Genomic DNA, 21,219 nt, shown 5'->3' on the forward strand with positions numbered 1-21,219 from the left:
ATATTTAGTCAGTGTATATTTTGAAGTGCTAGCAATTAGTATGTCAATGCATAGAAGAATTTGAAATACTAAATACGTGTTGAAACTTATCATTAAATAAATTACTTCAGTGACACTTGTGCAAAAGTTGTTTATTTCCATTGTAACTACCAGAGCACGGTATATTTGGTGCAAACTAATGATGTAGTTGCATTTAGAAAAAACCTCAAATACATTTTTCATGTTTAATAATTTCAACCAAGACATATAAGCAGTTCACTTGTTCTTTGTATTCTAGTAGATATTATTCTTCATCATAAGAATAATCTGACTTTTCAGTTATGAGGTACACTGCTGGGATATTAATTTTTGCCTTTGTGAGATTTTTGAACAGTATTCGGAATATGTAACTATTCAGAATGCAAACTGCATGCATGCAGAAGTATTATCACTTTGAGCAATAATGATAAATTATTCCCTACTTCAACAATGTTTTCATGTTCAGTAGGTATATGTCTGAGTAGTAAACTGATTAAAATGCTCCTTTTATTTGAACTTTGTTAGAGATCATTTATTAAGTCATACAGCTGTTTTAAAATATTTTGGTAAATAGAACTTCACTTTTCTATTTCTTCTTGAAGTCTGAGATACATACTGTGGGAGTCCAAGAGCAGCACACTAGTTAAGAATTTTACAATGGAATTGTAATAATAACTTTCCTTTTTTATAACTTAACAACTGAATTTTAGTTTTTATATTTAACTTAACAGTTCCTTAGGGATCGCATGAAATTTCAAATTAAAATGTATGTAATTCATACTTTTAACTTCACATTTCTTTACCTTCCCCGTTACCTTCCTACGCCTATAAGCATTCTGACAATAAGTTCGAGACTAGAACTATATAATGTAAGCACATGCAAAGCTAGATCCCTTTCTCTAATCATCCTTGAGTTATATCAAGGTAAGCCTTTGGCACATCTCGAGATCAGTTAGCTACTTGTAACAAGTCTGTTTCAAAAAAAAGAATGCTTTTGAAAAGCTTTTTGTTCCTCCCTTTCCATCAAAGCCTAACTTTTCATCTGGTTTCTTGTGCAATCATACTGCTGTGAATGTGTCTCTGTGTTTCCCACCTAATAACTTCTGAATGTGCTTATCAACTTCAAACACTTTTGACAGGGGAGAGGATGGTGGGGAAAGGGGGCTTGATTTCTCAAATATAATTAAAATCCCTGAAATTTCATCCAAGTTGGTGGCTGGGAAGAGGAAAAGAAACCCTATTAGTATTCCCACTGAGGGAAAGTGCAGTCTGAGCCCACACTTCTTTACACATTGAAAAAATCCATGCAGGTGAGCATCATTATAAGTTATGGAAGAAAGCTTCAGTTGGAGCTTTCTACTTAGACAGAAAGTCAATCAAACTTAAGACATAAATGGGTAGGAAATAAGGCTTCATTATTTTCCAGTGTTCACAGAGCTGCTTGTCAGGAAAGATTCATCTCACCTCACTTTTCCATTCTACAGCGTTGATATCTTTATTTCCACACCCAGTTCTCATTGTAGTCAATGGAGAGAAATAACTTTTAGAAGGTGATTCTTTTCATCCTAACACAAACAACCAACAAAAGTCAAACAAATTCTGTCCTAGAAAGGCCGGTAGCTCAGATGTAGACTTGTATAGGTGTGTCCCACAACATATATTCTTTTCTCACATATACATGAATTGCCTTTGTAAGGATAGCTGTGGTGAAACAGATAGGAGAGGGTCTGGAGTGTTCTTTATTAGAGATAGCATCAAAAGGCAAAACAAAAATAATTGGAGAATAGCAGGCTGCAAAGCAGAGGTGGCACTCAGCTTTAGGGAGATGCAGGGAGTAATGATTAACATGGAAGGACTGTGGCCAAGAACTTCTATATAAAGAAGCTGATATCATTGCAATGATGATTTGGCTAGAGTGTTTTATTCAGCTGCTTATTGTTAATAAGAGCTAAACATAAATTGGTCTTCTGTATCTTTGGATTTTAAAGAAACAAGTAGCTGGTCAGTCACCCTACTACTCCCTGAAATGAGAGCACAGTGATACGAGTCCAGGTGTGACTCATGGTTTTGAGACTGGACTGAAAATCTCCTTTCTCACTTCAGTCTGGATGACATTCCCTAGCTGGAGAACCAAATCTTTAAATCCTCTTGAGGGTCCTGGCTGGTTATTGTCACCACTGGCCTTTCTGATCACTGGAAGATCAAATATTTTATGGGAAGGTGTGAGGCCACCACTGCCATCAGTAAGGGGCAGAGAGCATGGGCTGTATGCCCAGGAACAACGGGGTTTGAGCTCGTAAACAGCCAGGTGGAAAATAGCCCTGTTCTGCCAAACTGTGCATCTTAAGCTGGGGATAAGTGAGTTGGTGGCAGAAGGGAGGAAGGGCAGTTTGAGAAGGGAACAAGTTCAGCCAAGTAGAGATGATTGTAAGTAGAGAAGAATTAGTGAAGGGCTTGCTCATTTCCATGCTTTTTGTAATTTGACTTGGAGAGATAAAAAACCGAACTGTCTTAACTCAGTTTCTGTTTTTATTCCACCTGCGAGTTGATATAAAATTCGCATACAGTTGTTTGTATTGAGCAAAACATATTTGAATTCTAACACGTGTAATGTCATATGTGCTGGTATAAATAGCTTTTGATATCCAAAAAAATCCTACTTTTTGCAGCTTCATATAGATATTACATCAAGTGCCAAGTTTCCAGTTAATTACAACATGCTCAATATGATTAGACAGTCACTATAGTTGCTGAACAAGAGCCTTATTCAAAGATTATTGAAATTAGAAAGTGATTTTCTAATTAAATATGGTACTTTAGCAATTACCAGAATTAGTCAGAAAGTGCTGGATTGAGAATATTTGCTTGGAGAAATACTGTATCTCTAAACATTGTTTTGAAAAACAATTTGCAAGAGATCCAAACACAAAGGTAACTTAAATGGCAGGAAGAGACGTGAAGTCTGGGAAACTCAGAGAACACGGTCAGTATGCAGCTTATATACATTTGCCATATGAACCCTGACTAATAAACCTTTTTAAGAGAGTATATTAATTCTCCTGAGCTTGACCCTGCTTTATCCCCTGCTTCATGTTTGCTTGCCAAAGCATCATACGAGACATTTGGAATTACATCAGAATCATAGTTTTACATGGTATTTCATTTTCTCAAATAATTTGATATTTTTAATAGAACTAGCAAGGTGATTTTCCCTCTGTTACTAAATAATGTGTCAAACAGACTATCTTGGTGTCTCCCAACATGATCAGAAGAAAGGAGGATTTTAATGTTTATGTTATTTTCATTATAATGCATTTGAAATTAGAACTGCTCAAAGGAAGTAGTGTTTTTCATGGAATTGTAAAGAGATTTTTATCTTCTTGTGTAAACTAGATGTTATTTCTCACACAAAAGATGTGGTAGTATTTCCTATATTCTTTGCTTTTTTATTGCTTGAACTTAGCAGTGATTTTTGATAACTTTTAAAAATTATTATCTTCCTGATTATATTTACACTCAGTGGTATTGCATTAATTTAAAAAACACTAATAAACCACTTGAATAACAACTACTTGGTCAACACTTGCAATTGTTCAGCTTCGGTGAGGGTTGCTTAAATAGCAACTCTAAAGTTTTAAGCAGATATGTAGCAGTTCAATAGGTTGAAATAGTAATAGTTTTGTAATGGCATTAGTTTTAAAATGATGACTAAGAGCTGCTTTTTTGGGAGAAGGTAAAAAACCTATTCCTGAAAAATAGATAAGGTTTTGCAGGTCCTTTTTTTTTTGTTAGGGATCCATTTCATTCTACTTGCCTTGAAAAAGTCTAGTAAAGAAAAAGGGAAGAATTCATCCTAGGAAAGTTTGAAAAGAAATTCTGTTTTGTTTTATTTTTTTTTTCCCCGCTTTGTAGAACTGTGTAACATATATTACTAAATAATTTTTTAAATATTTGTGGGTTTTTTTCCCCCAGATTTTATTTATTATTAAGCCTTTTATTTACTGCTTGCTGATAATGAAGGCTGAACAAAAACTTTTAGAGGCTCAAAACTAAGTTGCATCCATACAGGTATATTGTTTTCCTAGTACTATGGAAATTATCTAAAGAATAAACTTTCTAAAGGCAAATGGGGGAAAAAAAACCCCAAAATTATTCCAAACAGTCAAGAAATATTCATATTCCATCTCCAGCACTGTAAGGATATTAATGCCAAGCTTTTGCTTAAGATTTTGTTTCATAATATTGTAGCTGAAATGCATCAGAATGCACCACTGTACCTTCTGCTTCCAAGACAGGAAATTCAAAAGTCTATTGACCTTAGCTGAAAAGGCCAAATTCAGAGAAATAAGCTAAAATGAAAAATGTCATAAACATATCTGAAACAATGATCCTGATATTTTAGAAAGATAATAATGTAATTCTGTGGTGAGACTTAGGAATGGTTCAGAATCACTTGACAACACTTAAACCAACCATTTGATTGCCCAAGCTGTTCAAAAGAAAATGAAACAACTAAAACAATAAAGGAGGAAGACTAGGGTGCATGTAGCCTTGGTATAAATGGTTGGCCCAGACCATCTGGTCTCCTGCATAACTCACTTGCTGGGGAACTTCCATGACACTCCTGTGGCATGTTATGAGCTAAGGGTAGGCCCATGAAGCAACGCCCAGGTGGGTGGCTGGTGCATCCTTGCATTCCTGGAGCAGCAATCCAGCTCTTCCACTGCAGAGATGGAGATGGGAGGAGGGAGGCAGAAGTTTGTGAAGCAACCACTTAGTTTTCACCCACTTGTTGAAAATATGAAGATAGTAGAATATCTTCATAATTTAAAAAAATCTGATTATTTTATTCCTGTTTTCCCCTCATTTCAGTCACTCTGTCATCCTTATTGCCAATGTCGGCCTGAATAATGTTCATGGTGGTGTGGGTTAGATGACAACACTGGGACTAATGTGGTCTTTCTCAAAGAAACTTCTGAAAACTTAGTGCATTCATTTTTAGGAGGAGAGAAATGGAGTTTCTCAAGCTTTGACCTTTCAACTTAAAGCACCTTGAGGGTTATCTGCCTGACTTGCAACATCTGTGAACTGGTCACGTAGCTACCCCATGTTAAAACATCCTGCTAGTGGTACTTATCTGCCTCTCTGTATTATACTTTTTCTATCTTGTCCATCTGTTAGGTCTCCTCTTTCATCTCATAAGAAATGTTGGTATATATCTGTGACAGTCTGGAGGGATATATTTGTATAGTATTTATTTGTTTTATGCTTTATATATGGGAGCTCATGTGCTGAGGAACTGATACACTTAGAATAGGATTCACTTTATTTAATCTTAGTTTTCTAGTGCAAAAGAATTTTTTATTGACCTATGGTTAATAAAAGCTTTCCTTTTAGTGAGCTCATAAGAGCTCAAATCTGTGGCTTCTCTGGGGTAGGAAGACCTGTACACTGCAGTGTACCAGATGGCAGAGAGGGCTTGGGAGGTTCCAACTGCCCCCTTATTTGCCTTTGGTTGCCATTTCATGGTGGGCTGGAGAGAAGCCTCCAAGTGTACCCTGCTGGAATGAAAATCTCCATACTCTGCTCTTGTCTTAGACTGGGTGGCCTAAAGCATAGGGTTTGTGGTGGAAAGTTACAACATCGACAACCTTTTATCAGGAGGCATCTGCTGAGTTCCTAATGAAAAATAATCATTAGGGCACAGGAAACATGCTTCTACTTTTTAATTCAAAATGCAATTACATTGCTCCTTTGTCCTGGTAAACTGCTGTACATGAGTTCTCTATCACCACATTATATGGCACATGAATGGGAGTCTCAAAGCAGGGAGAAAGAGGAGCAGGGAACGGGGTGGAATATGTTCTTTCTTATGTAGCATCTGGCTTTTTAGCGAAGTCCAGGGCTTTTAGAATAGTTGAGAGTGCTCTATTGAAATTATCAAGGAATTGACTGATTAATCTCTACTGTAAAATGTTGTTTTCCTCTTATCTTATGCTTTAATCAAAATAAAAGAACACATTGGGGGGGGGGGGGGGGGGGAAGAAACTAAGAAAAGTGCCCCAAGATACCATTTGTGAGGGTTGGGATTAAGGACATTCATGGAAATAACATTCAGGCAATTTCCATTCCTGTAGCCTCACTGAGAAAAAGCAAGATAGTGCAGAGTAAGTAAAGGTTATTTAATTTGAAACATTTTGGAACTAAAATAAATCACAGTTAATTTCTGCCATATCCATTATCTTTGGTTTGTTTAGACAATGTAGAAAAATAGTGTAGTCTAAAAATTTTTTATAGATACAGTTTGTTTCAAAAATAGACAAAACACTTTGTTCTATGAGAAATTTCTATAGCCAGGAGGATTGAGCTATAAAAAGGCATTTTAACAAAAATGTGGCTAATCCTCAAATTTGCTTTTTGCAAAGAAAAAATCATATAATCATCAAAAGTGAGTTTACAATATGATAAATATTTCATAAAATACGGAAACATTAACTGTAAACATTGCAAAACCCATTTCAGCAGTCCTAGTGCATTCAATTTTTTCACAGTAAATCTCATTAGTTTTGTATAAATCTATCTCATTAGTAGAATTGTTGTATCAGAACTGTTCAAACAATTCATGAGAACAATTCTCTACCAGGAATACTGAGGCTTGTCCTCACTTTCAGTACATGAGTCTCTTAAAGTACTGTCAGAGAAGACATACTTAATTGATTTTCTCTTCTAGTCATCCATGATGATTTTAATCTTCTTAAGCTCAGACTCACACCTACACCTCATCACACAGATGTGTGGGAGAGGAATAAGTATGGTTTTCCCAAGGACCTGAATCAATTTCATATATTTGCATTTCCTAGATTTGAGAATGATGTGAAGCTTTCATAACAAAACCAGAAGCAACAAATTGAGGACTAAATATGTTTTGGGGTCTGCCTGGCGGATGTGGAGAGCAATTGTATTGCTAATATACAACGATAGATCCAAGGGTGACATGAAGTTGTGATAAACTCAAAAAATCACTAGCAGATCATCTTGAATCTTTATGCCACACTTATGGCATAGGACGTGCCATGTCCTACTTCTTCCGTAGGCAGGAAGGGAACTTACCTGTCTATATAGAACATGTTCCCCTAATAATAAATGGAAAGTCTACTCTGCCTCTAGATTTTCATATTAAAGCACCAAGTAATGGATTGTTAGGGACTATTTGGGGACTCAAATAGTCTTGGCAATAAAAAAATATATTTTTGTCATTAATGGACCAGAAAGTCATGTGAATTGAAACTATTTAAACTAAATTTACCAGTAAAGTTTGCTAGAAGGTATGCAAATTTAAGTTTGCAGAATTTATCTCAGCTCTGGTAAATGTAGTCGTAAACAATTCCTCTGGTTGCACATTGGCACTAACAATAAACACTGGGTTTGCAATGCTTTGGTCTCTTTGAAGCACAAATGTTAGAAACAAAATCAAGTATGTTACATTGCAAAACCGAAAAAAATCATCTGACTAAAGACAGAGCTAAAATTCAGTCTGTAACATATTCCTTTTTGCTAACATACAGCATATAAGATCACTTGTTTTCAAATAGTCATAACAACACTGCCTGGCAAAGAATGGAGTTATTGCTTTGATGATAAAGTTCTATAGTTTTGACAGCTCACTTTGGAGTTTTAACATTGTACACTGAATGTTTCTTGGGAATATCTGTTGATGGAAAAGAGAGATAATATACTCCTTTAAATGGACTCTACAGAGCAGAGCTTCCTCTGCTCTCTGTTTTCCTGGCTCTCACCTTGGCAGAAGGTTGGTTGGTATAAACCTTCTTGGGAAAAGGATGTGCCCGACATGTTCAAATATGGTTGGTTCACTCTAGATATTAGTAGTCAGGTAGAAAGCAAGTGGTGTTAACTTGGGGCAATCTTGTGAGTTGCTTTGGGTAATTGTATCATTCATGTCAAGAGTAACTACATTTTTACTTGAAGCTGCAATTTATCTGTTGGAGACTCTGACAGGTGTTTCATGTCATATGACAGACAGATGGAGAAAAGCCAAAACTTCTATGGGTGAAGCAAAGATGGGTACACAGGGGAATCATACTGTCTTATCATTATATTGGCTTTCCTGCCTTTGGATATCTTCCAAAAGAGGCAACAGGTGAGATTTCTGGGGTCACTTGATTTGTCTGTTTGACTCCTGATCCAGCAAAACAATTTAATGTGTTTTCTAAATTAGGATGCAATTATTCCCATGCTTAAACAAGTGATTTACATTTAAGATATTTTTCAGGCCATTGGCTTATGCATGTCTCTCTATAATAATATCCCACCGAGGCCTAATCTATGGAGCCAGGTAATCTGGATTTGAGCGCGCTATATAAATTTAGTAAAACGCATCCCAACATCTGCAAAGGTCTGAATCTAGCTTCTTTTACATCCAGTGACAGCAATGAGCTTAACTAAAGTAATTCTCTTTCTCATTTAAATGTGGAGTATTTATGTTGGCCACAGAGCCCTTAAGCCCTTAAGGCTAAATGTGGAAAGTCACTGGTTTTCCCCCCTTTGTCACCTAGGTACAAGGTTTTGAACACCTTGTGCACTTTGCCAAATTATTAATACGAATTTGTTCATTTAAAGAGATATTAGAATCACAAGGATAGTAGGAAGAATAAGTTCCACAATTTTTTCAGTGTTATGTTGCTCTTCCCAGTAAAATGTCACCGTTAGTTCTATCTGTGTTTTCAGGTTTGTTTCTATACTTGAGCTCTGTTCTTTCTTGGTTGTCTGCGGGATTTCACCATTTCCTATTGGAGTTGTATGTTTAGTTCTAAAAAAAAGTTTAAATGCTGTTGTCATCTAATAACTAGTATCTTACTGATTTTTTAAATGATCAATTACAATACTTTTTTATTAAAATTGATGTGTTTTTCAATTTTTTTTCATGGTGTTTCATAGAGGTTGCTAGCTTACCATGTATGAATAGGTTTTGGATAGTTATCAAAGGCACTTGTTCTGACAGTCCTGTACTTCATCTCAGTTGTACCACAGGGACCTAGACAACAAATTTCTATCAATAGTAATTTGAATCTGCCAGGTGGAGCTGGCAGACCAACTATTCTCTTACAATGAAAATTTGCACTTTTTTCTACAGAAAATCAGAATTTTGGAAGGCCAAGGAAAGGCCCATTGCTTGTTCTGCATATGAAAGTGTTGAGGTGACAGCAAAACGCCTTTAGAAGGATGTTCTAGACTGTGGGAGGCAAAATCTAACACCTTTACATTTTCTCACTCAGGATCTGATTTTCCCTATCTCAGGTTCACTCCTGGCAGTGATTCTATGGGAAATCTTGGCATAGACTCAAAACAGATAGAATATAATGAGAAATTATTATAATTTTAGCAATCAGAAGAAAATAGGATTATAGGTTTTGTTCTGTGATTTAAATTACACAGTAGCTCCTGTGTATGGTAACTAGTAGGTAACCACACTGTAATTTTTATGTAATTCCAGACTATATGAAATTCACAGCAATTTAATGTTGAATTAATGATCACTTGCAGTTTTAGCCACCTGTTTTCTGAGCTACAACAGGTGTCTGGATTTGAAGGGGTCATGGGCATGTGGTAAACATTTTTAATCTGTTTTCTTTAAGCTGTTGGTAAAGTCCATCTTTCCCTTCCAGGTAAACTGGATGTCAAAGACTTGGAATGATGGGAGACTCATAAGGTAGTCTGCATTGAAAGAAAGGGAGAGAAGAAATAAGATGACAGGAAAGTGACCACAGATATAATAAGAACAGAGAAATTGACCAAGAGGAAAATTCCTAGTGGCTTTGAGAGTAAGGCAGACAACAAATTAAAAATCTTTCCTTTCAGTTTCCATTCCTTCCCAAAGCCAAAGAAAAAAGGTAGGGAATTAATCAATAGAGCTAAGAATAATGGAATTTTCTTCCAAGGAATTCTGAGTTTTTTTTTTTTTTTAACAATTAGGATGAAAAGTCAAAATAAACTTTTGAGAAAACCTCTCCATAGGAGAATTTGGCAATAATAATCACAATGAAAATGAGCTATATATTAAGAATGTTAGTACAAATAATTTATAGATTGTTTTGGATAACTCTGAAAAAATACAGAGAACTTCAGAAACTACAGTATTCACAAACAAGTGTTGCATTTATAAAGGTAATTTTGTCTTCTCCCCTTTTTCCCCTAAAAAAGGATTTCACTCTGCTATGTAATCATAGCTGAGGTACAGAAAAAGAACTTGCTCACAGAGCTGTACTGCATGAGGCTATAACCTATGTAGACCTATATAACTTTTGTTAACTAGTTGAGTTCATTTCTTCATAAAGGTAAAATTGTCCTATGTTCCATTAAAAATCCACCCTTCTGGAGTTCAGTTCATGAGGGTTATGATATATTCTTTTCATTAAGATTCATGAATATTGTGGTTATACACTTTTGTTGAAAAGAAATATAAATGAGTTACTTTGCAAATCGAATTATGAAACTTCATTAAAAGATGTAACTTTCCTTTCATTCAGAAATAACCTTATGTATCTTCTAAGTATACTCACACGTGAGTCTCTTTTTTGAGGCTGTTTTCATAGGCATTTAGATGTTCTTTTAAAAAGCTTGTGATTATCAAACTTCCAGAGCAAAGCATTGCATATGATGAGAGACTGTCCAAGAATGAGAAGAATTATCTGTCATCTGTCCCTTGTTAAATATTTTCTGATGACATGCCAATATTCAGGTGTGCAGATGATGCTTTCTTATCCTGTGTTGAATAATAGAGGAATGAGTAGGTGGGTGAGAATCACGGAATGGTTGAGGCTGGAAGGGACCTCTGGAGGTCCCCCTCAAGCAGGGCAACCTAGAGCTTGTTGCCCAGGACTGTATCCAGATGGCTTTTGAATATCTGCAAGGATGGAGACTCCACAATCTCCCTGGGCAACCTGTGCCAGTGCTCAGTCACCCTCACAGTGAAAAAGTGTTCCCTGATGTTCAGAGGGAACCTCCTGTGTTTCATTTTGTGTCCATTGCCTCTGGTCCTGTTACTGGGCACCACTGAGAAGGACCTAGCTCTGTCTTCTTTACACCATCCCTTCAGGCATTTATACACATTAATGAGATGCCCTCTGAGCCTTTTCTTCTCCAGGCTGAACAGTCCCAGCTCTCTCAGCCTTTCCTCACATGAGAGATGCTCCAGTCCCTTAATCATCTTTGTAGCCCTTTGTTGGACTTTCTCCAGTATGTCCATGTCTCTCTTGTACTGGGGAACCCAGCACTGGACCCAGCACTCCAGGTGTGGCCTCACCAGAGCTGAGTAGAGGGAAAGGATGACCTCCCTCGACCTGCTGGCAATACCTAATGCTGCTCAGGATACCATTAGCCGCCTTTGCTGCAAGGGCACATTGGTGGCTCGTGCTCAACTTGGTGTCCACCAGGACCCCCCTTTTCTGCAAAGCTGAGGTTATATCTTCTACAGAACTTACAGTATGAAAGTGATACGAAGCGAGAAAAGTAAAAGTTTAATTCTGATGCAAACTCCACCAGTCGAGTTTAAATAGTACATTAAATTGCATATACAAATGGGAGTAGAAGTTAGCTTTAACTCTTTTTTAACTCTTACCCCTGGCTACCACCAGGCTTCTTTCACTGCCAGTGGTTTGGTCTTGAGACATTTCTGCTGTTGCTTTTCCACTGAGGAACCACTGAAGGTTCTCCATTTCCTTGGTTCTTCCACAGATTCCCCCGAGGATGCACATTATGAGCTGTCAAAGAAGACAGTGCCTGTAGGTGTGATTTTTATGGGTGAGAACGTTTTGTATGTGATGTCCCAAATCAGGCAGAACAGGGCACTGAACCTGGGTCTTGTACATCCTGGGTCCTGCTGGCTCTTGAAGCATCACAAAATAGAGCTGCAAGGTACTGTAGGAGGTCAGTTTGTCCAAGAAAATGCAATTCGGACCCCAAAGGCTTCACTGTTATTGTTTAGCAAATAATATTGGATAAACTTATAACCTAAGAAAACTGTAATATTCACATCTGTAGATACTCACTAAAAATGGGATTTATTCCCAGAATAACCATACACCACTTTCCTTTTCTTCTAAGTAAATACAGGGCCAGAAATCTTACAGCGAGGCAGGATCAGAAATAACTAGGTCATTACCAGTGAAAAGCTTCACTTTCCTTGCTGTGTTTGTGCCCATGTTTGACTTCTAATACATACTTCACATTACCTTCACAGAGTTTCATCTTGTTCATTTCAAATTCTCATTTTAATTTGTTAAGAACATGCTGAATTCTGTTCTCCACAGAGTTTGGCATCTCTCCCATGCTGGGGCGATTTGCAAGCTTTTCACTACTGGATTGCTGAAGTTATTAATAAGTAAAACTTCATCCAAGACAAATCCCTGGGGCTCTCGCTTGAAATGCTCTCACTATCTTGCACTGAACTAACATCTGCTTGTTGTGTATATTTAAGCTGTGCGAGTTCATTTAGATCACAGTTTTACGTGTAAGTTTCTAGTACGAAGAGGGAAGAGTGGGGTGAATGCTAGATCCTGTCGTCTATCCTTTCCTTGTGTCTGACCCCACTCTGCAGTGGGGTCTGACCCCACTTCCTCCCTGAGCTGGCTGTGGAGAGTTGGGATGAATCTTTTGTACCATGCAGTAGGTGTGTATCTCCCTGTCTGCAGAGAGGGAGAGGGAAGAAAAGGCTGGCCAGTGCAGGGTCCGTCTGCCCTGTTCTCTTAGTTTGTGTATAAAAATGCCACGTCGGATGCTGTTACAAGATCACGTAAAAATGTATTTTTATGCCAAAGATGTTAATTAGTGTTTCTTATGAATCTGAAGTTTTAGCACAAGAAAGGTTTTTATGATTTCTAAACTGCTGATCCTTTATCCTGGGTAGGAGCAACTGAATGACATACTGCTTTTTGACTCCAAGGAGTATGCTGAAAATGAATGTTGCTGAAGTAGTCTTTACATTATTTAAAATGCATTCTTAGTTTTGATATAACTAAAGAAAACATAAGTACCTAAACATTGTGTTGTATGTGGCCTGGGACAGGAGCTGTATCTTCTTTTGGGGAACAGCAATGGGTAGTGTAATAGCATAATAGGGCACTGAACCAACTCAAGTAATTGATTAACTCTGCAGTAACTAATACTGACTGAGCTTTATCTCCTCTGTCTCTGGTACACAAATTCCACATTGAATTTGATCTAATTATATCAGTGCTCAGGCCAATGGGCCTTAAATTCAGGCCTCAAGTTGAGGGGTAATCATCCATGCAATGAGAATAATGGCTTCGTAGTTGTGCCCTGTGCAAGCATCCACACTAAATTAAATGAGGTTCCTCCCCAGACTGGCTGTGTCTGGTTCCAGCTACACATTCGACTGGCACTGTGATAGTGGGTGTATGATTACAATTCCCGCACGTTTATATGTGGCCCTGTATAATTCATCCATTTTCTTGCAAGGACCTCCTCCAAGCTGGAGCCAGCTTTTCTGTTCTCTTCTCAATGGGCCATTGAATCTTTTTGGATCCTTCCCTCCCCTTGTCAGTTTTCACAAAGGCGTTATATTGCTATTCACTGCTGAGCTGCTGCACGTTCTCCAGGGAGGTTTGTTAGGTTGCATTAGTACAGATAAAGATCTGTACTGTCCCCACTCCTCCCGGTACCAGCTCATAGTTTGCTAACTGTGAGGTCAATAAAATACTGTTTTCTTTCAAACAACAGCTGGTTTTCTTATGAGAGTTGTAGTGATCTCTAGTTCACTAGCCTGTCATGTGGATACAGCTGCAGGGAGCATTCATTAGATATACTGAAGGGTATAGGAGGATTTTTTAGCCATGTTGTTTTATTCCTACAGCCATTGCTGGTTTTACTTTTTTGTCCTATCTTTTATCTAAGTGAGATTAGGAAGGGCCAGAGATCAGATTTGCTGAGAGAAGGAAGAAAAGGGTCTGAGAAGCAGTTGGCTAGCCAACAAATTAATTTTTTTTCCCTAAAATAATTCCAAGAGATGCTTTAGCTCTGCTCTTTTACAATATTATCAGCTTGATCATAGTTTAGTGACTAAATAATGATTCAGCTCTTTCAAGTAATGAGTCATTCAAAAGCAAGGATCTGACCAGTCAGTATGGAAAAGAATTAACACTTATCTGCAGTATACTTATGCCTATTCATATGAACAAAAAAGAAAAATAAGTCTTCCAAATGCACTTCAGACTTTTCAGGAAATATTTGAAAGCTGTGACAATCCTATGACCCTTTCTAACAATTCCTCATACCTTTCACCACTTGGACACACCTGGTCCTTCTCTCTCCTCCTGTTCTTTCTCCTTTCTCAATTTCAAATACCAGCTGAACATTAATGCCTTTGAAGTCGGAACAGCGATAATAATGCCTGTTACCAGAATGGCAGAAGAGGCCAGTGCACCAGGTCCTAAAACCCAGAAAGATGGAGGAGAAAGCCTCTGGAGCCAGGCATGGGAACTGTCCTCCTGGGACAGACCTCACAGGCAATATTTGGTCATGGACACAGGGACATGCCAGCTTCTTCAGGGAGATGTCAAGGAGACAGAAAGGAGATGATTTGTCAGCCCTGACAGTCTGGTCCTTTGTACATTTCCAGCCTTGCAAAGGTTTCCTTTTGTTCTTGGTTTGCCTCTATCAGTATGTGAGATCACAGAATCACAGAATCATAGAATCATTAAGGTTGAAAGAGACCTCTAAGATCATTGAGTCCAACCATCAACTCCACACCACCAGGCCCACTAAACCATGTCCCTAAGCGCCTCATCTACACGTCTTTTAAATACTTCCAGGGATGGTGACTCAACCACTTCCCTGGGCAGCCTGTTCCAAGGCTTGACCACCCTTTCAGTAAAGAAATTTCTCCTAATGTCCAATCCAAAACTCCCTTGGTGCAACTTGAGGCCATTTCCTCTCGTCCTATTGCTTGTTACTTGGGAGAAGAGACCAACACCCACCTCGCTACAACCTCCTTTCAGGTAGTTGTAGAGCGCGATGAGGTCTCCCCTCAGCCTCCTCTTCTCCAGACTAAACAGTCCCAGTTCCCTCAGCTGCTCCTCATAAGCTCCTCACAAGCTCCACTTGTGCTCTAGACCCTTCATCAGCTTTGTTGCCCTTCTCTGGACATGCTCCAGCACCTCAATGTCCTTCCTGTAGGGAGGGGCCCAAAACTGAACACAGTATTCGAGGTGTGGCCTCACCAGTGCCAAGTACAGGGGCACGATCACCTCCCTACTCCTGCTGGCCACACTATTTCTGATTCAGGCCAGGATGCCATTGGCCTTCTTGGCCACCTGAGCACACTGCCGGCTCATGTTCAGCCGGCTGTCAATCAGCACCCCCAGGTCCTTTTCTGACAGGCAGCTTTCCAGCCACTCTTCCCCAAGCCTGTAGCGTTGCATGGGGTTGTTGTGACCCAAGTGCTGGACCCGGCACTTGGTCTTGTTGAATCTCATACAGTTGATCTCAGCCCATTGATCCAGCCCATCCAGGTCCCTCTGCAGAGCCTTCCTACCCTCGAGCAGATCAACACTCCCACCCAACTTGGTGTCTTCTGCAAACTTACTGAGGGAGCACTCAATCCCCTCATCCAGATCATTGCTAAAGATATTGAACAAATATCTTTATTTGTTGCAAAACTGAGCCCTGGGGAACACCGCTTGTGACAGGCTGCCAACTACATTTAACTCTGTTCACCACAACGCTCTGGGCTCGGCCGTCCAACCAGTTTTTTACCCAGCGAAGAGTGCACCTGTCTAAACTGTGAGCCGCCAGCTTCTCTAGGAGAATGCTGTGGGAGACAGTGTCAAAGGCTTTACTGAAGTCCAGGTAGACCACATCCACAGCCTTTCCCTCATCCACTAGGTGGGTCACCTGGTCATAGAAGGAGATCAGGTTGGTCAAGCAGGACCTGCCTTCCACGAACCCATGCTGGCTGGGCCTGATCTCCTGGTTGTCCCGCAAATGGCTTGTGAGCGCCCTCAAAACAAACTGCTACATAATCTTCCCCAGCACTGAGGTCAGGCTGACCTGTAGTTCCCTGGATCCTCTTCCGGCCCTTCTTGTAGATGGGCGTCATGTTGGCAAGCCTCCAGTCATCCGGGACCTCCCCTGTTAACCAGGACTGCTGGTAAATGATGGAGAGTGGCTTGGTAAGCTCCTCTGCCAGCTCCCTCAGTACCCTCAGGTGGATCCCATCCAGTCCCATAGACTTGTGAGCATCCAGGTGGTGTAGCAGGTCGTTATCTGCTTCCTCTTGGACTATGGGGGGTTTATCCATCCTCTGCCCCTGTCTTCCAGCTCAGGGGGCTGAATACCCTGAGGATAACTGCTCTGACTATTAAAGACTGAGGCAAAGAAGGCGTTAAGTACCTCAGCCTTATCCTCATCCTTGGTGGCAATGTTCCCCCCTCACCCCGCCCCGCATCCAATAAAGGATGGAGAGTCTCCTTGGCTCTCCTTTTGTCGTTAATGTATTTGTAAAAACATTTTTTGTTGTCTCTCATGACTGTGGCCAGATTGTGTTCTAGCTGGGCTTTTGCCTTTCCAATTTCCTCTCTGAATGACCTGTACTCTTCTTGAGTTGCCCGCCCCTTCTTCCACAAGTGATAAACTCTCCTTTTTTTCCTGAGTCCCAGCAAGAGCTCCCCGTTCAGCCAAGCCGGTCGTCTTCCCCGCCCGTTGTTCTTACGGCACATGGGGACAGCCTGCTCCTGTGCCTTTAAGACTTCCTTCTTGAAGAACGTCCAGCCTTCCTGGACCCTTTTGCCTTTCAGGACTGTCTCCCAAGGGACTCTCTCAACCAGTGTCCTGAGCAGGCCAAAGTCTGCCCTCTAGAAGTCCATGGTGGCGGTTTTGCTGACCCCCCTCCTTACTTCACCAAGAATCGAGAATTCTGTCATTTCGTGGTTGCTAAGCCCAAGACGGCCTCCGATGATGGGCTTACTTTGATAATGGGTCAAGAGCAGCCAGGAAGCAGGCATTATGGACAAGCTTGTTCTTCACTAAATAATTCCATTATTTTCTTTAGAGTGTTTGGGTTTAATTGGCTTCCTAATTATTCTGTAATCTTTATAGGTCTGTTTATTTTCATATGTTTGCAGTGACCCTCATTCCTGGTAAAATTCCCTTATCAGTAACTTGAACCAATGGCCGTTAAGGTGAAAGCACCTCTGTATTGCTGCTATGCCTCCCTCAATCAGGTTTTCAACAAAGGAGCAATGAAAGGAACATGCCTCATGAGGATCTCAAGATTTAGAGTAATGTTGCAGCTGCAGGTAGAAAGAGCAGACTGCAGTGAGCCATTGAGAAGTTTAATTTTCATTTTATGCAAGTGGTTTCATATCCTGAGGAAGTGGGGGCCAGAATTAATGCCCCAAGAGGTCCCGTCTAGCTGTAGCTTCCTAAAGAAAGGAGCTATTCACCCACCTAAGCTCAGAGAATGGTGTCCTCCTGTCACCTACTAACTGGACATAGCTTCATCAGTGGTCTGATAATTGCTTATTGTCTGGGGAAAAAAACCCAACAAAACAAGAAGGCATGCCACATTCTGAGACAGAGTAAATTGGAAGGCATGCCCTGAAAACAATGAAATTATGCTAATTTTGACCACCTATCTCTTAAATAGGCCAGAAGTAGAAATGTGGCTCCTAGACATTGTCATACTTGCAGTACATCCATGCTTTTGGCACTGCTATAAGTGTATTCAAGGCTTGGAATGTGTAGGATAACTTAAATTTCCGTTTCATAAATTGCTTGGAGAACAAACTATTGTATCCTTATTGATCTTTATTTTATTGTTGTTTCAGGTTAGGTTTCCCCATGATGATTGTATCCTGTACCATTGGGATGTGCTATCTTCTTGTTGCTCATGTCGTAGTAGGTTGGAACTCGTAGTAATTTATACTTTCAAGACTCAAAGAAGATTTCTGTTTCATTTAGTTTATGTATCAGAACACTAAGAACACATATAAAAAGAAAAAGATGTATAAAACCCCAACATATGGTATCAATCAAAATGATTGTTAGCATCAGCATAAGGTTTGGTCATTCTGAACGTTCTGTTTTGTGAACAATTTGCAGAACTAGACAATCAAAATTAAAAGAATCCATATATTTAATTATGAATACAATTATTGTGCAGATGAAAAGGCACCATCACAAGGGAATATGTTGTGCCTGGAAGTTTGTATTGACACAATCTGAGTATAGTCACAGATGAAAAACTCATTCACAACAGCAATGTCTTTTTAGGGCTTCATTTGTCTTTGTCAATGTATTTAGCTATTTGTATTAAAGTAACTAATATTCAAGTTGTAATAATAGAGAGTTAAGCAGAAAGTCTGTACACTATGAAGGATGTACCATTATCTACATTTAAAAATAAACACATCTCCTGAAAATGTGCTGTGGAAGGAATTATTATTTTGGAACCGGGATTACATTCTATGGAGGCTTTGTTTTTCATTTTAAAGCTCCTAATCAGCGTTAAGCCTCTTTTTTTCTTAAAATAAACTAATGCCTCTCTTCTTACCAAAGTAGGGGCATAAAATGTGATAAAGCACCGGACATCTTCCATTTAATTATTAATTCACTTCTGTGATGGAGTACTCTAAATCTTTTAATAGGTTAATACACTATATGGAAGAATGAGATCATACTTTGGCTTTGATTTCCTTCTCTCTGATAATAATGTGTTAAACCACATGTATTGTTTTGTATAATTGGCTGCCAGAACAGGTCAAACTTTCATTATGAATATTAAGTCCTGTGAGGCATTCAAGGTCTCAATCCCCATCTTCCAATACCTTTGTGGGATTCGTCTGAATTAATGGCAGGTCTGTTTTATCTTGAGTCAGAGAAATTGGCAACCTGGTGAGTGCAACCCAGGTGAACAAGGCTGAATTACAGGGAGCCGGTAGAGATGATCAAATGTGGCGTTTACCTGGCTTAGTCCTTGAGATAACCTCATGAGTGAGAGAGAAGCAGTATCTCTCCCATAGCGGGTGTGAGGTTAATCATACATCCCACTTCATATACTGGTTGTATCCCTCATCTAGATGGTTTTTTAAAGTCTGAAATATGATATTAAGAAGGTAATGGAAATGAGTCACAGCACCCACTCAAAGCAAGGCTGGCTCCCAGCCCTTCTGGTAGATTCAGTGGTAGCAGAGGAAGCGTGTGGAGCAGGAGAAGAGCTCTCTCCATTGCCCCAAAACCTCCCACCAAGACTTCCAGCCCCATCCATGCTCAGGCCCCCTGGATGGGTGAAGTCTTCTGCAGCAGGGCTGAGTTTTGCAGCACTGTTGAGAAGCCTCAAGGCTGCTCTAACAGCAACTAGCTGTAGATCACAAGATCTTCTCTCAAGAACCAGCATAACCTCCACTTCCTTTTATATTAAAAAAATCCACCAAAACCAAACCCCTGCAAAAAGTCTGGATCAAAACAAAACAAAACACAAACAGATGATCCTGAACGTCACTTCAGCAGACAATTTGTCTGAAATTGAATTTGGCCTGTTTCACTCTCAATGTGGACACTTTTTCCTTGTAAGAACAGTTTGCTCTGTAATAACTGGAATTCTGTCTCAATTAAAGAAACATTTATGCTAATCATCTTAACATTGATGTCTGGTTTAAAATATTCACAAAATATTCTATAGCCCTCAGCATTTCTCACATTGGAGCAATCTTGGTGCAGTCACTGGTTGTGCAAGAACTGTTGTATTAAGCCCTCGAGAATGCAAAATCAGGCTCTCCTAAAACACATTTGGTTTTATCTGTTCTGGGGGGATTGGTTTTTTTTCTTTTCTTTTTTTCCACTCACGGGATTTAAGGTTTTATTTTCTTTCTATTTCATTAAAACACTGTTGGCATGTAGGAGTATAAAAATGAGACTGAGGTCCCACAACACAACTTACTAATTCTTTTTTATTGTTCTTTTTAAGGGGTAAAAAACCTGAACAAAACTTAATCCTGCTCCGGGGACCTTGAAACTCTCCTGCCAACCATAAGCAACTCATGTTAATAATGTGATCACATTAGCTGACATGAAAATGCATGTCTGCATTTACAGTTTGCTGGAAGGAGGAAGATAGAAGTGCAGCAATTCATTTCCACTCACTCATCTTAGCAAATACTCTGGAACACTTTGTTGTGAGAGAGATCTCGTTGGCTTCAAAAGTGGTACATCAACAGGACTCAAATGAGATTTTCTTTCTCTTATGTTACTTGTCCTGTCAAAAGAAGGCAAGTAGTGCACAGGGAGTACAAAATCATATTGATCACACTTTTAGGCAACACATAAGGCTAAATTCATTCTGCTTCTAGGAAATTTTTTTACGATATACTGTTTCACTGAGGATTTCCTTCAAATAAACTGGCTTTCCTTCCTTAAACAACCTTGTTGCTTCATTTGCACAACCAAGAAGAGCTCAGTGAGAGCTCATATGACAAAGCAAATTGTAAAAAGAAGATAAAGTTGTTTGTTCACACAGGGCTTTATGTGAGTGTAATCTAATGTTCAATAACCAGAGAAATAACAGTGATAAACATGTTTTTCTGGCCTCTTGCTGCTGTTTCTCACATTAGCAGACAATCTGCTAAAATGAAAATTACCCAGGTACTTCAGATCATTTCAAGGTAATGAAGTATATTTTTCGTTGACTCCCATTATAGTTATCAATGTAATCTGCACATCAGAAGGGCACAAATTATAGTGACTACATCCTTGACAAAACTAGTGTATAGGATCCCATAAAAATGGAGTGAATTTGAAGAGTGGGTGGAATTTATTTTTGCAGTAAAATTCTCTCTAAAAGGCTGAACAAAATATTAGTTAAGTAATAAATTATGTAAAAGCGTATCATCTTCAGAATGCTCATGGCTGATCGCAGAAGACAGGATTCTTATTTTCATTGACATCCCTTTAGGCTATTCAGTGACGTTTGTTTTAAGCCATAGAGTAAATATAAATATATGACTACTCTGAGATCCATTTACCCTTTCTGAATGGTGCAAAATGCAGTAAGACATCAATATACGAATTATAGCACTCCAGGGCAATGTAAGCAAAGCCCATTAAAAGAAAAAGTCTCCAGTAGATAAGTAGGGCTATTACTGAAAGCAAGAAAAGAAAGAGGGACATACT

The 21,219-nt window shown here is 39.2% G+C and overlaps 1 protein-coding gene across 1 annotated transcript in view; it reads left to right on the forward strand.

The window, feature by feature from the left end:
- The window catches only part of OCA2 (OCA2 melanosomal transmembrane protein), a 192,438-nt gene extending 172,749 nt beyond the window's left edge, over positions 1–19,689 (forward strand). Inside the window, exon 23 of the mRNA XM_075136354.1 lies at positions 17,880–19,689. Coding sequence (XP_074992455.1) covers positions 17,880–17,967 — 88 coding nt within the window. The 3' untranslated portion in view covers positions 17,968–19,689. The remainder of the gene's footprint in view (positions 1–17,879) is intronic.
- The last annotated feature ends 1,530 nt before the right edge of the window (positions 19,690–21,219 follow it).

The sequence above is a fragment of the Calonectris borealis genome, chromosome 1, assembly GCF_964195595.1.
Source record: "Calonectris borealis chromosome 1, bCalBor7.hap1.2, whole genome shotgun sequence".
NCBI classification, from domain to species: domain Eukaryota; kingdom Metazoa; phylum Chordata; class Aves; order Procellariiformes; family Procellariidae; genus Calonectris; species Calonectris borealis.